This window comes from Lontra canadensis, unplaced genomic scaffold (genome assembly GCF_010015895.1).
Source record: "Lontra canadensis isolate GAN:19392208 unplaced genomic scaffold, GSC_riverotter_1.0 scaffold60, whole genome shotgun sequence".
Classification (NCBI taxonomy): Eukaryota; Metazoa; Chordata; class Mammalia; order Carnivora; family Mustelidae; genus Lontra; species Lontra canadensis.
This window is the reverse complement of record NW_022631054.1, coordinates 11,983,933-11,997,453: the sequence shown is the minus strand read 5'-3', so window position 1 is coordinate 11,997,453 and position 13,521 is coordinate 11,983,933. Positions and strand designations below refer to the sequence as shown.

At 38.5% G+C, this 13,521-nt stretch overlaps 1 protein-coding gene across 9 annotated transcripts in view; it reads right to left on the bottom strand.

The window, feature by feature from the left end:
• Positions 1-13,521, bottom strand: part of MAST2 (microtubule associated serine/threonine kinase 2) — a 211,563-nt gene that overhangs the window by 175,584 nt on the left and 22,458 nt on the right. For all 9 annotated transcript variants that reach the window (XM_032877648.1, XM_032877658.1, XM_032877650.1 and 6 more), the window contains exons 2-3: positions 6,697-6,844; positions 1,331-1,473 (exon numbers count right to left, since the gene is read on the bottom strand). In XM_032877648.1, coding sequence (XP_032733539.1) covers positions 1,331-1,473; positions 6,697-6,844 — 291 coding nt within the window. The remainder of the gene's footprint in view (positions 1-1,330; positions 1,474-6,696; positions 6,845-13,521) is intronic.

Here is a 13,521-nt window from a genome sequence, read left to right as displayed (position 1 = left end):
TAAGACTTTAGAGTGAAAAGTAAGATACTATTATTAAATTGATCTTAAATTTCTTGGATCTGATAATATACTATGGTTAAGAGATTGTCCTTGGTCTTACAAAAAATAATTAAGGGTGAAGTATCATAAGGTCTGTGACTTGCTTTGAAATGTTTCAGAGGAAAAGAAATACATGTATACACACAGATAAAGCAAATGTGGCAAAATGTGAGTTACAACCAAATTGACCCATTTAAGTAAATTTATGTGGATATTCACTGTATTTGAAATTTTCAACATAAAAGGTTAAAGAGTGGGAAAATTCCTGATTCTTCCTGTGGCCTAAGAGTCACAAACTTCAGATCATAAGGAAATCTTCTGACCCAAAAATTAACTTCCCACCTGCTATAAAGAAGACTCTTTTCCCTATCCCCACTTCCCAGAATGGACAAATGGACAAAGCTTTCTTATCTATACATGCCAACCCAAAAGATTTATAATCCTAAAGAATGAGATTATATTTTAATGGGAACAAGCTTCTGTTACTGTACCCTGAAAATTACTTGTGTGCCTTGTCCTTTAGGAAGAATGTGAGATAAGCAGGAAGTCAAAGGGCACCTTCAATAGAAAGGCAGAGGTATTGAGGATAAAAGTGTAGAAGATGCAATTACAGGCAGAAAACAACCTGCCAAGACTACACAGCTTAACCTTTGTTAGATTCTGTCTATCATACAAATCCTAAAAGGCTAGTTCTTGCATCCAGTATATACCGAACTGCCCACTATCTTATCCTCATATACTAAATATGTGTATCACAGAACTATACACAAAAGCAACATAACTTCACAAGGTTAAGAATCCTATCTATTACAAAGCTCTTTCCCATAGACCGCCCGGGTGGCTCAATCAGTTAAGCGTCTGCCTTGGCTCAGGTCATGATCCCAGGGTCCTGGGATCAAGCCCTGCATCAGGCTCACTGTGCAAGGAGCCTACTTCTTCTTCTCCTTCCCCTCTTGTGCTCTCTCGCTATCTCGGTCTCTCTCAAATAAATAAATAAATAAATAAAATCTTAAAAAAAAAAAAAAAGAAAAGAAAAGAAAGAAGAAAGATCTTTCCCAGAAAATGTATTCGTTCAATCAACCATACTAAGTCTTTTTCTTGACTCTCCATACCTAATCAGTACAGTAACCGCATGAGAGCAATCAGAATATATTCAATTAAATCCATTCTTTTTCTATACTTTACTTTGAAAAATTAAACTATCAAAATCCTAAAAAGAAAAATAATAAATGTGGCCATGGCAATCAAGAATTTGTTCACAGAGCAAGGGACAATCTTTACCAACACTTACCAAGCCAGCAGTAAGAGAAGGAGCAGATTGTCCAAGGGACTGGTTCCTCATTCGAACCAGGTTTGATGCTTCTCCTGAAGACTGCCAAGTCACCTGTCCCACACTGCTATGTACACTGCTGGACAAGGGGAGCAGCTGCTTACCTTCAAACACAAAGTTTGGAAAATATACTTGTAATTATTTATTAATGAATGAATGAAAATATACAATGATATCAAGTGGATAAAAGTACAGTGATCCAAAATAGGGGCACCTGGGTGGCTCAGTGGGTTAAAGCCTCTGCCTTCGGCTCAGGTCATGATCCCAGGGTCCTGGGATCGAGCCCTGCATCGGGCTCTCTGCGCAGCAGGGAGCCTGCTTCCTCCTCTTTCTCTGCCCACCTCTCTGCCTACTTGTGATCTCTGTCTGTCAAATAAATACATAAATATTCTTAAAAAAAAAAAAAAAAGTACAGTGATCCAAAATAAAATGAAGTTCTCCCATATTCATTTTAGAATCTGTAGCCCTTTAAAAAATTCCAGCTGTCTTGGTGGAAAGGAGAATTGTAAATAGAGTACTGAAATTGAATTGACTATTTTAAATTCTCTGTAATATCCATCACCATGCCAGCACCCAACCTAGCAGGCTTTTTCCAGTCCCTTCCATGCAACTTAAGTTTCTCACCAACTCAATGCAACATGAGTGGAGTTGGCAGTTTCTCCTAGATAAGTTTGGCCCTCAGGTTTTCAGAAGATGAACAAGGAATCTATAATGCTCTGGCCAGACTTCATGTGTTCAGTCCAGGTTGACTGACTGACTGCCTTAATCCCAAAGACTACAAGAGAGTCACTTAAAAAGACAGAGTACCTAGAATTGCAATGACTTTCTAATTGAGGTGCAAGTCCTATTTCAATCTCTTCCTTCGTAATGTTCCTCAACACTGCTGCTAGTGATTTAACCAAAACAAACGTAATATCATTCCCTGCCCTAAAAACACTTCTTATGACTCCCTACTGTTCAAAATTAGCCAAACGTTAAAAAAAAAAAAAAAAAAAACTAAAGAGATCCTCCTCCATAAATCCAGATTATCTTCCTGGCCTCATCTCCTTCAACTCTTCCATACCCCTTTGCTCACTCAATTTCAATATTATGCCCTGCATTTTCACCTGGATTTATCTTGATCACCCAATTCACTTGAAAACCTTTTCCTCTTCCTGGCAAAATCCTATTCAATAATAAAGGTGTGAGCAAAAGGAGTTTTTAGTTTTGTTTTTGGTACAACATTCCCTTTTATTGCAAACAAAATGTGATGCAAATTATTTGGAGGGCAATTTCGCAAAACTGACTAAAATTTTAATTAGAATATGTTTGGAACCAGCATTCCACCTGTAGTAATGTAGTATAATGAAAAAACAAACCAGAATGCTCACCTAGCAATGCTCACCAGAATAAAACTAAAAATAACATAAACGTTTATTACAATTTAAAGAAATTACAATATCTCTACAAAATCACATACTGAACCCATTAAAAATAATGAGGCATCTCAAAATGTAGTCAAGAGAAAAGTGTTTAACATTTCCTGTTGAGTAAAGAAAGTCGAAAGGAAGTGTATGGCATATGATATCAATTTTTATTTTAAAGAAAATGTTTCTGTATATTTACATAAATTTTTAAAGATTTTTTTTTTTTAATTTATTTGATAGACAGATCACAAGTAGGCAGAGAGGCAGGCAGAGAGAGACAGGAGGAGGAGGCAGGCTCCCCGCTGAGCAGAGAGCCCGATGCGGGACTTGATCCCAGGACCCTGAGATCACGACCTGAGCTGAAGGCAGAGGCTTTAACCACTGAGCCACCCAGGCGCCCCTATTTACATAAATTTTTAAATGTATATTTAAAAATAATGGAGTATATATAAAAGGTATACATATATAAAGGGTATATATAAAGTATATATATATATAAAGTATATATAAAGGGTATATATAAAGGTTGGAGGAAGGGAGACAGAAGTAAACATTAAGAACTTTTTTTTTAAGATTTTACTTAATTATTTGTCAGAGAGAGAGAGAGAGAGAGAGCGCGCTCACACAAGCAGGCAGAGCGGCAGACAGAGGCAGAGAGAGAAGCAGGCTCCCTGCCGAGCAAGGAGCCAGACATAGGACTCCATCCCAGGACCCTGGGATCATGACCCGAGCTGAAGGCAGCAGCTTAACCAACTAAGCCACCCAGGCGCCCCTAAGAAGAACTTTTCACTTTGACATAATGCTGGTTTTTGAACTCAAATTTTTTATTACTGGCATATTTACTTTTTTAATCAGAAAAATGCAATGTTTTTTAAAAATCTAGTTATCTTCCAAGTCTGTGTGTAAATGTATGCTTTACCAGAAAGTCTTCCCACAAAACCCTCTACAAAGAATAGTTCCCTACTCAAAACTTCCATTAAGACCAGAGTAGAGACAGCCTGTCCGCTTTCCTTCTACAAATGTTGCTAAGTTCTCCAAATCATCTGCCTATCCTCATCTATATATTCTAAAGGAAAGTTAGCTCCTTGACTTACCCTATACACATAAACAAAGGCTAGTATCATATTTCTATCTCCCTTCAAAATAAGGGCTTGATGGGGAAAGAGATTTATGCACCTGCAAAAGAAACCCATTGGACATATACTAGCCTGGCCTTGAAATGTACGAAGGATTGCCAAGAATTTGAGGAAAACAAACAACATAAAACAGAAGCAACAATATGAACAAATGGAGAAACTAGCCCTTTAGTAGAGAATTCAGAAAAAAAAACTTAAAACTTCTAATTATTCTCACAATGATTCAAGAGGTTAATATGTAAAATATTCCCTATTAAATATTGCTGAATGAGCACACGCTTTTATCTTTTGTCACCCAGGATAGTAAGTGAAAATAAAGAAGTAAAATAAACAAAGGCTATAATGAGGGAGGGGGGAGTAACTGAGGAGATGAATAAAATTTGGAGAAAACCTAAAACAGACAGATGAATCGTAACCAATGGAACTGGGCAAAGAAAGACACAAGGTGGGGCACCTGGGTGGCTCAGTGGGTTAAAGCCTCTGCCTTCGGCTCAGGTCATGATCCCAGGGTCCTGGGATCGAGCCCCGAGTTGGGTTTTCTGCTTGGCAAGGAGCCTGCTTCCCCTCCTCTCTCTCTCTGCCTGCCTCTCTGCCTACTTGTGATCTCTGTCTGCCAAATAAATAAATAAAACCTTAAAAAAAAAAAAAAAGGAAAGAAAGAAAAACACAAGGTAAAATAAGCATAGAGGAAGCCGCAGTTAAATGGCAGTTAAATGAGATAGTAGGCTACCCTACAAAATCTCAGGTAAGTTCAGTACTCAGAAATGCAAGCTACCAAAGAGGACATAAAATTAAGATGTAAGTCTGAACTCAGATTAACTGAAAATCTATAAAGAATCAAACACAACCGGGGCACCTGGGTGGCTCAGTGGGTTAAGCCTCTGCCTTCGGCTCAGGTCATGATCTCAGGGTCCTGGGATCGAGCCCCGCATCGGGTTCTCTGCTCGGCAGTGAGCCCGCTTCCCCCTCTCTCTGCCTGCCTCTCTGTCTACTTGTGCTCTCTCTCTCTCTCTCTGTCAAATAAATAAATAAATAAAATCTTTAAAAAAAAAAAAAAAAAAAAAAAGAATCAAACACAACCACATTCCCACATTGTACCACCCAGTAGCCAAAAGCCAATTACTTCAAAGGATAGAAGCAATATGACATCTCAGAGCAAAGCAATGAATTCTGGTTATTAGGGTGCTCAAAAGAGTTGATTCAGGAACAAAATAAAACTTTTTAAAAATTTTAATACAAAAATCAAAATTCTATTTACTCAGATAGTATTTATAAGGTTATTACCTTATAATACCTCCTTAAAAGAAGAACAGAATACTATGAAAGCAAAAAATGGCTCTATGTGATTAAGTGCCTGGCAAAATAACAATTTCAATCAAAGAATGAAAAGATAAAGCCAAGGGAATACTCCTGAAAAGGGACAAAAATAAGAAGAAATTTAAAACTGGAAAGGAATACAGGAGGATTTTATTTTCTTCTCTACTATCCTTTTAGCTGAGGCCAGTGGATTCTTTAATAGTGTATTGATTGCTTAAAATTATGTCACATTTTAATTGTTTCCTATTTAGACGATGACTTCCTTGTATCATTTCTTCCCCTTGAATTTTTTTTTTCATGTTAACATAAATATTTTTATTAAAAGCCACTATTCTTCAAAACAAAAGAATTAAAGAGTGGCACTGTTTTACATTTTTGCAAACCTTTCACATCTAATAGAAGACAGCTGGATTCTCCTGCCTGCTTCTTCATTCAGTGCATTGCTTTGGTTGAAGGACAGAAGGAAAAGCTGGCCTCATGCAGACATATAGTGGAACAGGAACTTCGTGAATCTTCTGATAGGGTTCCAGGAGCCCACAGGAGTCCTTGGACCATAGTTTGAGAACCACTACAGTAAACTAGACTGTTTTTCAGTTAAAGACTATATCACCACTGAGTTAGTTTTAGAACTGGCAAGTTCTTCCATGGCCAAGACTTTTTATTTATTTTTTAAAGTAATCTTTATACCCAATGTGGGGCTTGAACTCATGACCCCAAGATCAAGAGTCGCATGCTCTACCGACTGAGCCAGCCAGGCACCCCCATGGCCAAGACATTTTACACAAACTGCAAAAGATTGTGGTGGTAAAGGCAATTTGAATTCTTTTTAATTCCATTTTAATTGGACACTTTAATACACCAATTTTCAACTTGAGTTCATAAATTCTTCTTTTGCCAGCCAAAATTACATATTAGATTTTTTTCAGGTTTATTTTTCTAAACCAAGAAGAGAAAGCAACATGTCATACATGGTCAAGGTTAACATTCGTATAGTGGTTTTACAGTTTACAAAGCTTCTTTCTGTGCACATATGATGCCATTTAGCTCTTAGGAGCTGTTCTACAGGGCCCCTTGAATTTTTTAAAGATTTTTCTATGGGGAAGGTAGGGAGGCACTGTAGGCTTTGGAATAGATTTTGAAAATAGGAAAAAGAAAATCAAAAAAAGCAAAGGATCTGAGGTCCACAGAATAAGAAGACAGCAAAAGTCAAATTCGAAAAGAAAAACCAGTGATAGTGGTCAACTACGAAATATCCAGCAGGTTGAGGCTACCATTCAGATATGTCATGAGGAAATAGTAAAGAGAGGAAGATGGCCTTACCCATAAGTGTTCTATACAAGACTACCACCAGAGAAAAAGGTGTCAAGATGCCAAGTCAGTTGATATACCCTTAAATATAAGTGATATATACTTGAATGTGTGGACAACACAGTTGCACATTTCTTAAAAAACAAAATTAGATACTCACCTGACAGAGAACTAGCCAGGCTTCCTCTCCGCAACTTACAGTCATCCTGACTAAGTTGTCGTTGGAGTTTAGCTTTTCCGGTGGATGAAAATATGTCAGGATTACTGAGCTTCCTAAAAAGCAGGGGACTAAGTCCAGCTATCACATCCTTTAAAGAAAAAAAAGGTAAATTATAAGTCTGTAATGTCTTTTCTAAAAGTGTAAGGACTTTATATCAAACATCTCTACAACATTCATTGCAGTTAAAAAGTGCCAGCATGGGAAGCCTGGGTGGCTCAGTGGGTTAAGCCTCTGCCTTCGGCTCAGGTCATGGTCTCAGGGTCCTGGGATGGAGCCCCGCATCAGGCTCTCTGCTCGGCAGTGAGCCTGCTTCCCCTTCTCTCTACCTGCCTCTCTGCCTACTTGTGATCTCTCTCATATCTCTCTCTGTCAAATAAATAAATAAAATCTTTAAAAAAAAAAAAAAAGTGCCACCATTTTATACTTTCTGCTCAACAGCTAAAGCCAGAAACATACTTCTTAGTAAAAGCTTTTTGGGTATGCTATGAAGGCTGTGGGACATTGATTATAAAATGCCAAAGGGGCACCTGGTGACTCAGTCAGTTGAACATCCAAATCTTAGTTTCTTTTTTTAGATTTTATTTATTTATTTGACAGACAGAGATCACAAGTAGGCAGGGAGGCAGGCAGAGAGAGAGGAAGGGAAGCAGACTCCCTGCTGAGCAAAGAGCCCCACTCCGGGCTCCATTCCAGGACCCTGTGATCATGACCTTAGCCAAAGGCAGAGGCTTTAACCCACTGAGCCACCCAGGCACCACCAACTCTTAGTTTTGACTCAGGTCTTGATCTCAGAGTCATAGGATCAAGCCCCAAGTCAGGCTCCGCACTCAGCAGAGAATCTGTTTGAGATTCTCTCTCGCTTTCCCTCTGCCCCTCCCCCACCCTCTCCCTCTCTTACCCCCTCAAAAAATAAAAGTAAAAAATAAGTCTTTTTCCATAAAGAGTACATGTCTAGTTATGTTTATTTACTTTTTTTTTTTTTAAAGATTTTATTTATTTATTTGACAGACAGAGATCACAAGTAGGCAGAGAGGCAGGCAGAGAGAGAGGAAGGGAAGCAGGCTCCCCGTTGAGCAGAGAGCCCGATGCGGGACTCGATCCCAGGACCCTGAGATCATGACCTGAGCCGAAGGCAGCGGCTTAACCCACTGAGCCACCCAGGCGCCCTGTTTATTTACTTTTATCCTTCTGTTCACTCCTCCTATATCTAGTTTAAAAAAGCATATTTTCATTTTTAAAAAAATCATAAATGGCAGAACTTCCTTTACCTCTTATACAAAGTTAGAAATGCCTCTATCATTCAATTAATGCTAAAATAAAATGTAGAGCTTTCTTTATAGGTCTATAATAAGAGCTAAATATATTTCAATGAAAAAGCATGAAGTACTCTGGAGAAAATGCAGACAATATGAAACATTGAAAGGGTCTCCCTTTTGCCTTTATTTTAATCCAGTTCATCCCAATCCATCTCAATGCCTGCTCCTCTTCACTCTAAGCAATGTTCAACATATCATCAAGATTCAGACATTCTGGGGGCACTTGGATGGCTCAAGTCAGCATCATGATCAGGTCATGATCCCAGGGTCCTGGGATAGAGCCTCACACCAGGGAGCCTGCTTCTCCCTCTCCTCCCAGCTTGTGCTCTCTCTCGCTATCCCTGTCACTATCTGTCTCTTTCTTTCTCTCTCTCAAATAAATAAATAAAATCTTTTTAAAAAATTCATACGTTTTGAAGCAAACACTCACCTAATTGGTGACTAAACTATTTTGAAAAAAATAAGGCAAATGAGACATATTTTTCATATTTCAATGAAGGAAGCTATAACAAACACAGACAAGTTGCACATCAAAGTGATATGGACAGTACAAAGACAAAAATGAGAAACATAAAAGGAAATAACTAAAATCTAGGTTTCATGCCCTGTAAAGAACAAGACTGGGGTAACTAGTAAAAGCCACAGGGGGAAAAAATGGGAAAATGCCAGCCTCCTTAAGATTTAAGGGGAAAAAAAAAAAAAAAACCCTCTAAGATCATACAGTGTGACTGATGGGTTCAACATGGGAAAGTGCCAATATTGGTTGGTAGTGGCTATCCAGAATATAATTTATATAAGCCCAAGGGGGAAAAAAAAGTGAAGTTAAAGAAAAATAACAGAAGAAACAAGGAAACAGTATTTTTTAAATTGGTACTAAATGAGGGCACCTGGGTGGCTCAGTGGGTTAGCTCAGTGGGCTGAGCTAAATAAAGTGCCTTTAGCTCAGGTCATGATGTCAGGGTCCAGGGATCAAGCCCCACATCAGGTTCTTTGCTCAGCAGGGAGCCTGCTTCCCCCTCTCTGCCTGCCTCTCTGCCTATTTGTGATCTCTCTGTCAAATAAATAAAATCTTTTAAAATAAGTAAATAAATAGATTGGTAATAGATGGATAAAATGATAAGGAGGGATATTTAGGCACTGAATCATTAAAGCAAATGATATGTCAAGATAGCTGTAACAGAGTGAGCAGGGAGGTGGAATTGGAAGGCGTAGCTAATACAGAAAGAAGGCAGTAAGAGAGCAGTCTACATTCCCACCATCTGGTGTGTCAAGAATGAAATTGTACCTATGAATCAAGGACAAATCATGGAAGGTTTGGGCACTAATGCTGATAACCCACCAAAAAGGGCTGGCCATTCACATAGGCAACACAACACCCTCAGCAACCAGCTTTCGGTGGAAGAAAATAAGGAAGCCCTGAAAGATATCAAGCATTGAAATAATATCTCAGATGAAGACAATATGGAGAAGGAAAGGTCTCATCCTCAAAATAAATTACACAAATGAGCTACATCAGAGAGCCAACACTGGAGTGCCTGCTACCGTTTACGGATGAGCAATTAGTCTTAGCCAGAAATGGAGCAACCACCAATATAGGACTAGATCACTATCAATTAAAAGAAAGCCCTATCCTTTTCAATCAGCCTATTTCCTATAACATACCAAAAGAAAAAAGCTAGAAAACAGAAAAGTAAAAGAAAATCATGCTCCTTCTTATTCTAAGTCTCACCTGTCAAAACCTTGCAAAGGGAAGAAAATAGTTAAATTGGATATGAAATTTTTTTTTAAAGATTTTATTTATTTGACAGAGAGAGATCACAAGTAGGCAGAGAGGCAAGCAGAGAGAGAGAAAGAGAGAGAGGGAGGAGGAAGCAGGCTCTGCGCCTAGCAGAGAGCCCGATGCGGAACTCGATCCCAGGACCCCGAGATCATGACCTGAGCTGAAGGAGGAGGCTTAACCCACTGAGCCATCCAGGCAGCCCTGGATATGAAATTTAACTTTTAAATTAGTATTTTTAAAAGATTTTATTTAGGGGCACCTGGGTGGCTCAGTGGGTTAAAGCCTCTGCCTTCAGCTCGGGTCGTGGTCCCGGGGTCCTGGGATCGAGCCCCGAGTCGGGCTCTCTGCTCAGCGGGGAGCCTGCTTCCTCCTCTCTCTCTCTCTCTGCCTGCCTCTCTGCCTACTTGTGATCTCTGTCTGTCAAATAAATAAATAAATCCTTAAAAAAAAAAAAAAAGATTTTATTTATTTCTTTGAGAGAGAGAATTCTGGCTTTTTTTTTTTCTTTGTTATGTTATGATAGGAAATAGGATGATTGAAAAGGATAAGACTTTCTCTTAATTGGTAGAGATCTAGTCCTGTGTTGGTGGTGGTTGTTGTTCCTTTTGTGACTAAGACTAGTTGCTCATCCATACACTCTGTAGCTTACTGCTTTCTCTTTTAATTCAGAGTACTGAGTTGTGGCTATTTTGCCTATTGCCCTGGGAGACCTCACAAAGATTCGCTCTCTGTGTCTTGGCTCAGAACCATCTCCCTCCTCCACAATACCAAAGCAAATCTCGTTAACTTTACCCAGAAAGCTAGTGTTGTGCTTACACTGCACCTGTGCTATTAAGGATAGGATTCAAAGTAAAGGATTCACAGCTGAAACCTGGAGTCTACACTCAAAGACTAAAAACTTGGATTAACTCTCATTAGGAGTTGCCTTACCTACCTTAACCTACCAAAGACTGGTAGGTGAAAAGAATTCTGTACCTTGTGCAGATTCTTCCTGATCTACCCTACCAAGAGTCAAACCCAGGTGCCACACTAATCAAAGTCCATCCTCTTAATCCATAACAAAAAATCTTTGCTTATCTATACGTATGTGTATATATATACACATATATAAACATGAACTTTGACCCATACCTCAAGCATATCAAAAACAGACAAAAATTAAGTGGATCATGAATCAAACTATAAATCTAAAAGTATAAAACTTCAGAAGAAAATACAACAGTAAATTTTTGTTAATTTGAGAGTTCTTAGATAAGATACAAAACATAAGTTTAAAAAGAACAAATTTATAAATTGGACTTTATCAAATTTAAAAATTACTACTCTTAAAAAGATACTGTTAAAAAACGAAAACAAATCACACACAAGGAAAAATTACTTGCAAAACACATGTGAGAAAGGACTGGCATTCAGTATATAGAGAGATCTTTCAAAATTCAATAAGAAAACACAAGCCAATAAAAAACACGAGCGAAAGACTGAAAAGACACTTAAACAAGAGGCAACTATGGCAAATGAACACACAAAACCATCCTCAACATCATTTATCATTAGGGAAACAAAAATTAAAATCAAATGAGAGGTAAAAAAAAAAAAATCAAATGAGAGGCAAAAACAAAAACAAAACCCCACAGCTGCAAGCTAACATCTCCCCACAGAAACAACTGAAAAAGCACACAGAAACAACTGAAAAAGCACACAGAAAATGTCAGAACCACCTTTGTCAGAATTCTGGGAAATAGTCAAAGGTTTACAGCCAAGAAAATGCTGAACCAAGAAGTCAACTTGAAAATAGGAGGAAAGCGGGGCACCTGGTTGGCTCCACTGGTTGGGTGTTGGGACTCTTGGTTTCAGCTCAGGTCATGATCTCAAGGTTGAAGGATCCAGTCCCACTTTGGGCTCTGCACTCACCAGGGAGCCAGCTATAGATTCTCTCTCCCTTTCTATCTCCTTCTACCCCGCTCATGCACACACATGCGCTCACTCTCTCTCTAAAATAAATCAATAAATCTTTTTAAAAAAATAATAGTAGGACAGCTTTGCAGCATTTTCACTTGCCCTTGCCCACCCACTCCTAGATATGGTCTGCAGATGTCAACTGGTGTTTCCAGCGCAGGACCCTGACCCCTGGTTCCAAAAGGAACACAACAGACCTTTTTTGCAAATTATTGTTTATATCTATTCCAACTTGTCTGGGGCTACCTGAAGGACTGACACAAGGCATACCTTGATTTCACCTAACTCTGAATCTGTTCATGATAGAAAAGCAGAAGGTATTGCTCAAAAACACTGAAAAGATCCAACCTCCCACAGCGACCTGGGCCAAAAGATTATAATTGAGACATAAAATAAGCTGCCTAAAATCTGGGAGGAAAAGAGAAGAATTTCTTTGGGAAATTAGGGCAATTAAAAATACCTATGTATATAGAATAATTCAGAAAACCCAAGGCAGGGACACCTGGCTGGCTCAGCAGGAAGAGCATGGGCTTTTGAGCTCAGGATCCTGAGTTTGAGCCCCATGTTAGGTGTAGAGATTAAATAAATAAAGTTGGCGGGGGGAGGGGAAGGAAGCAAGCCCTGGGCAAAATGAATGCTCAGGGAAGACCTGAAAAGATTTTAAGCTTTCATCTCAGCCTGATCTCTAGTCTGGCTAAGCAGAGTCCATCTGCAAAAACCCTGGAGGAGGTATGTTTGTTTAGCTCCTGGTGATCAAGGAAGTCTCCATCAAAACACAAGCTAAAAACAGAGACTTCAGCACCACACAGAGCAAGGAATTCAATTTCGGGGGGCAGGGGGGGGGGAGTTGGGAAAACTCACTAGATAAATGAACTACAGCCTTCAACAATCAAAAAATGACAAACTTAGAGAAAGGCGAGAAGGTGATTTCCAGAGTTACCAACATTCAAATGTCCATTTTCAGCAACAACAAAAAAAGCACAAGACATACAAAGAAATGAAGAAGTATGCCCCATTCAAACAAAATAAATTAACAGAAACCATGCCTGAAGAAGCCCAGCATTAGACCTAATAGTAAACTTTAAATGCCTGTCTTAAATATGCTCAAATTGTACAAATGAAAATCCAAAAAACAGTGCATGAAAGAAAAACAAGTTTGCATTTATAAGACACTCAAGGAAAGACAATGTGAGCCAAGGATTTTATATCCAGGATAACTAACCTTCAACGTAAAAGACACAGGCAAACTGTTATCAATATAAAATAACTCTGAATATTCTTCCAATAAGCCCTTCCTAAGGAATCTATTAGAGAAGAAGATTCATACAATCAAAATAACTAAAATATTACTATGGTGATTAGCATTAAATATACAGTCATTTGTAGAATAAATAAATGTACATTAAAAGGGAGAGTACAGTACATTATGACTATATAATTTGAAAGGGTAGATATAGGTCAACCACAAAATGGAAAGGGAAAAGTAGAGACAGCTTATTCAAAATAACTTAAGAGTTCTCATTAATCATCATTGGTGATAGTATATTAGTAATGCCATTAGAGACATATATTTAATATATGACAAAGTAAATGAATAATTCCTGGATATTCTAATTGCTGGTTCAAAAACCTCTCAGGAGCTTCTAGGGTATAATCTGAAACTGACACCCGTACTCAGGGGGCAGGGAGAGGCAGAAGAAAGAGACAGAGAAC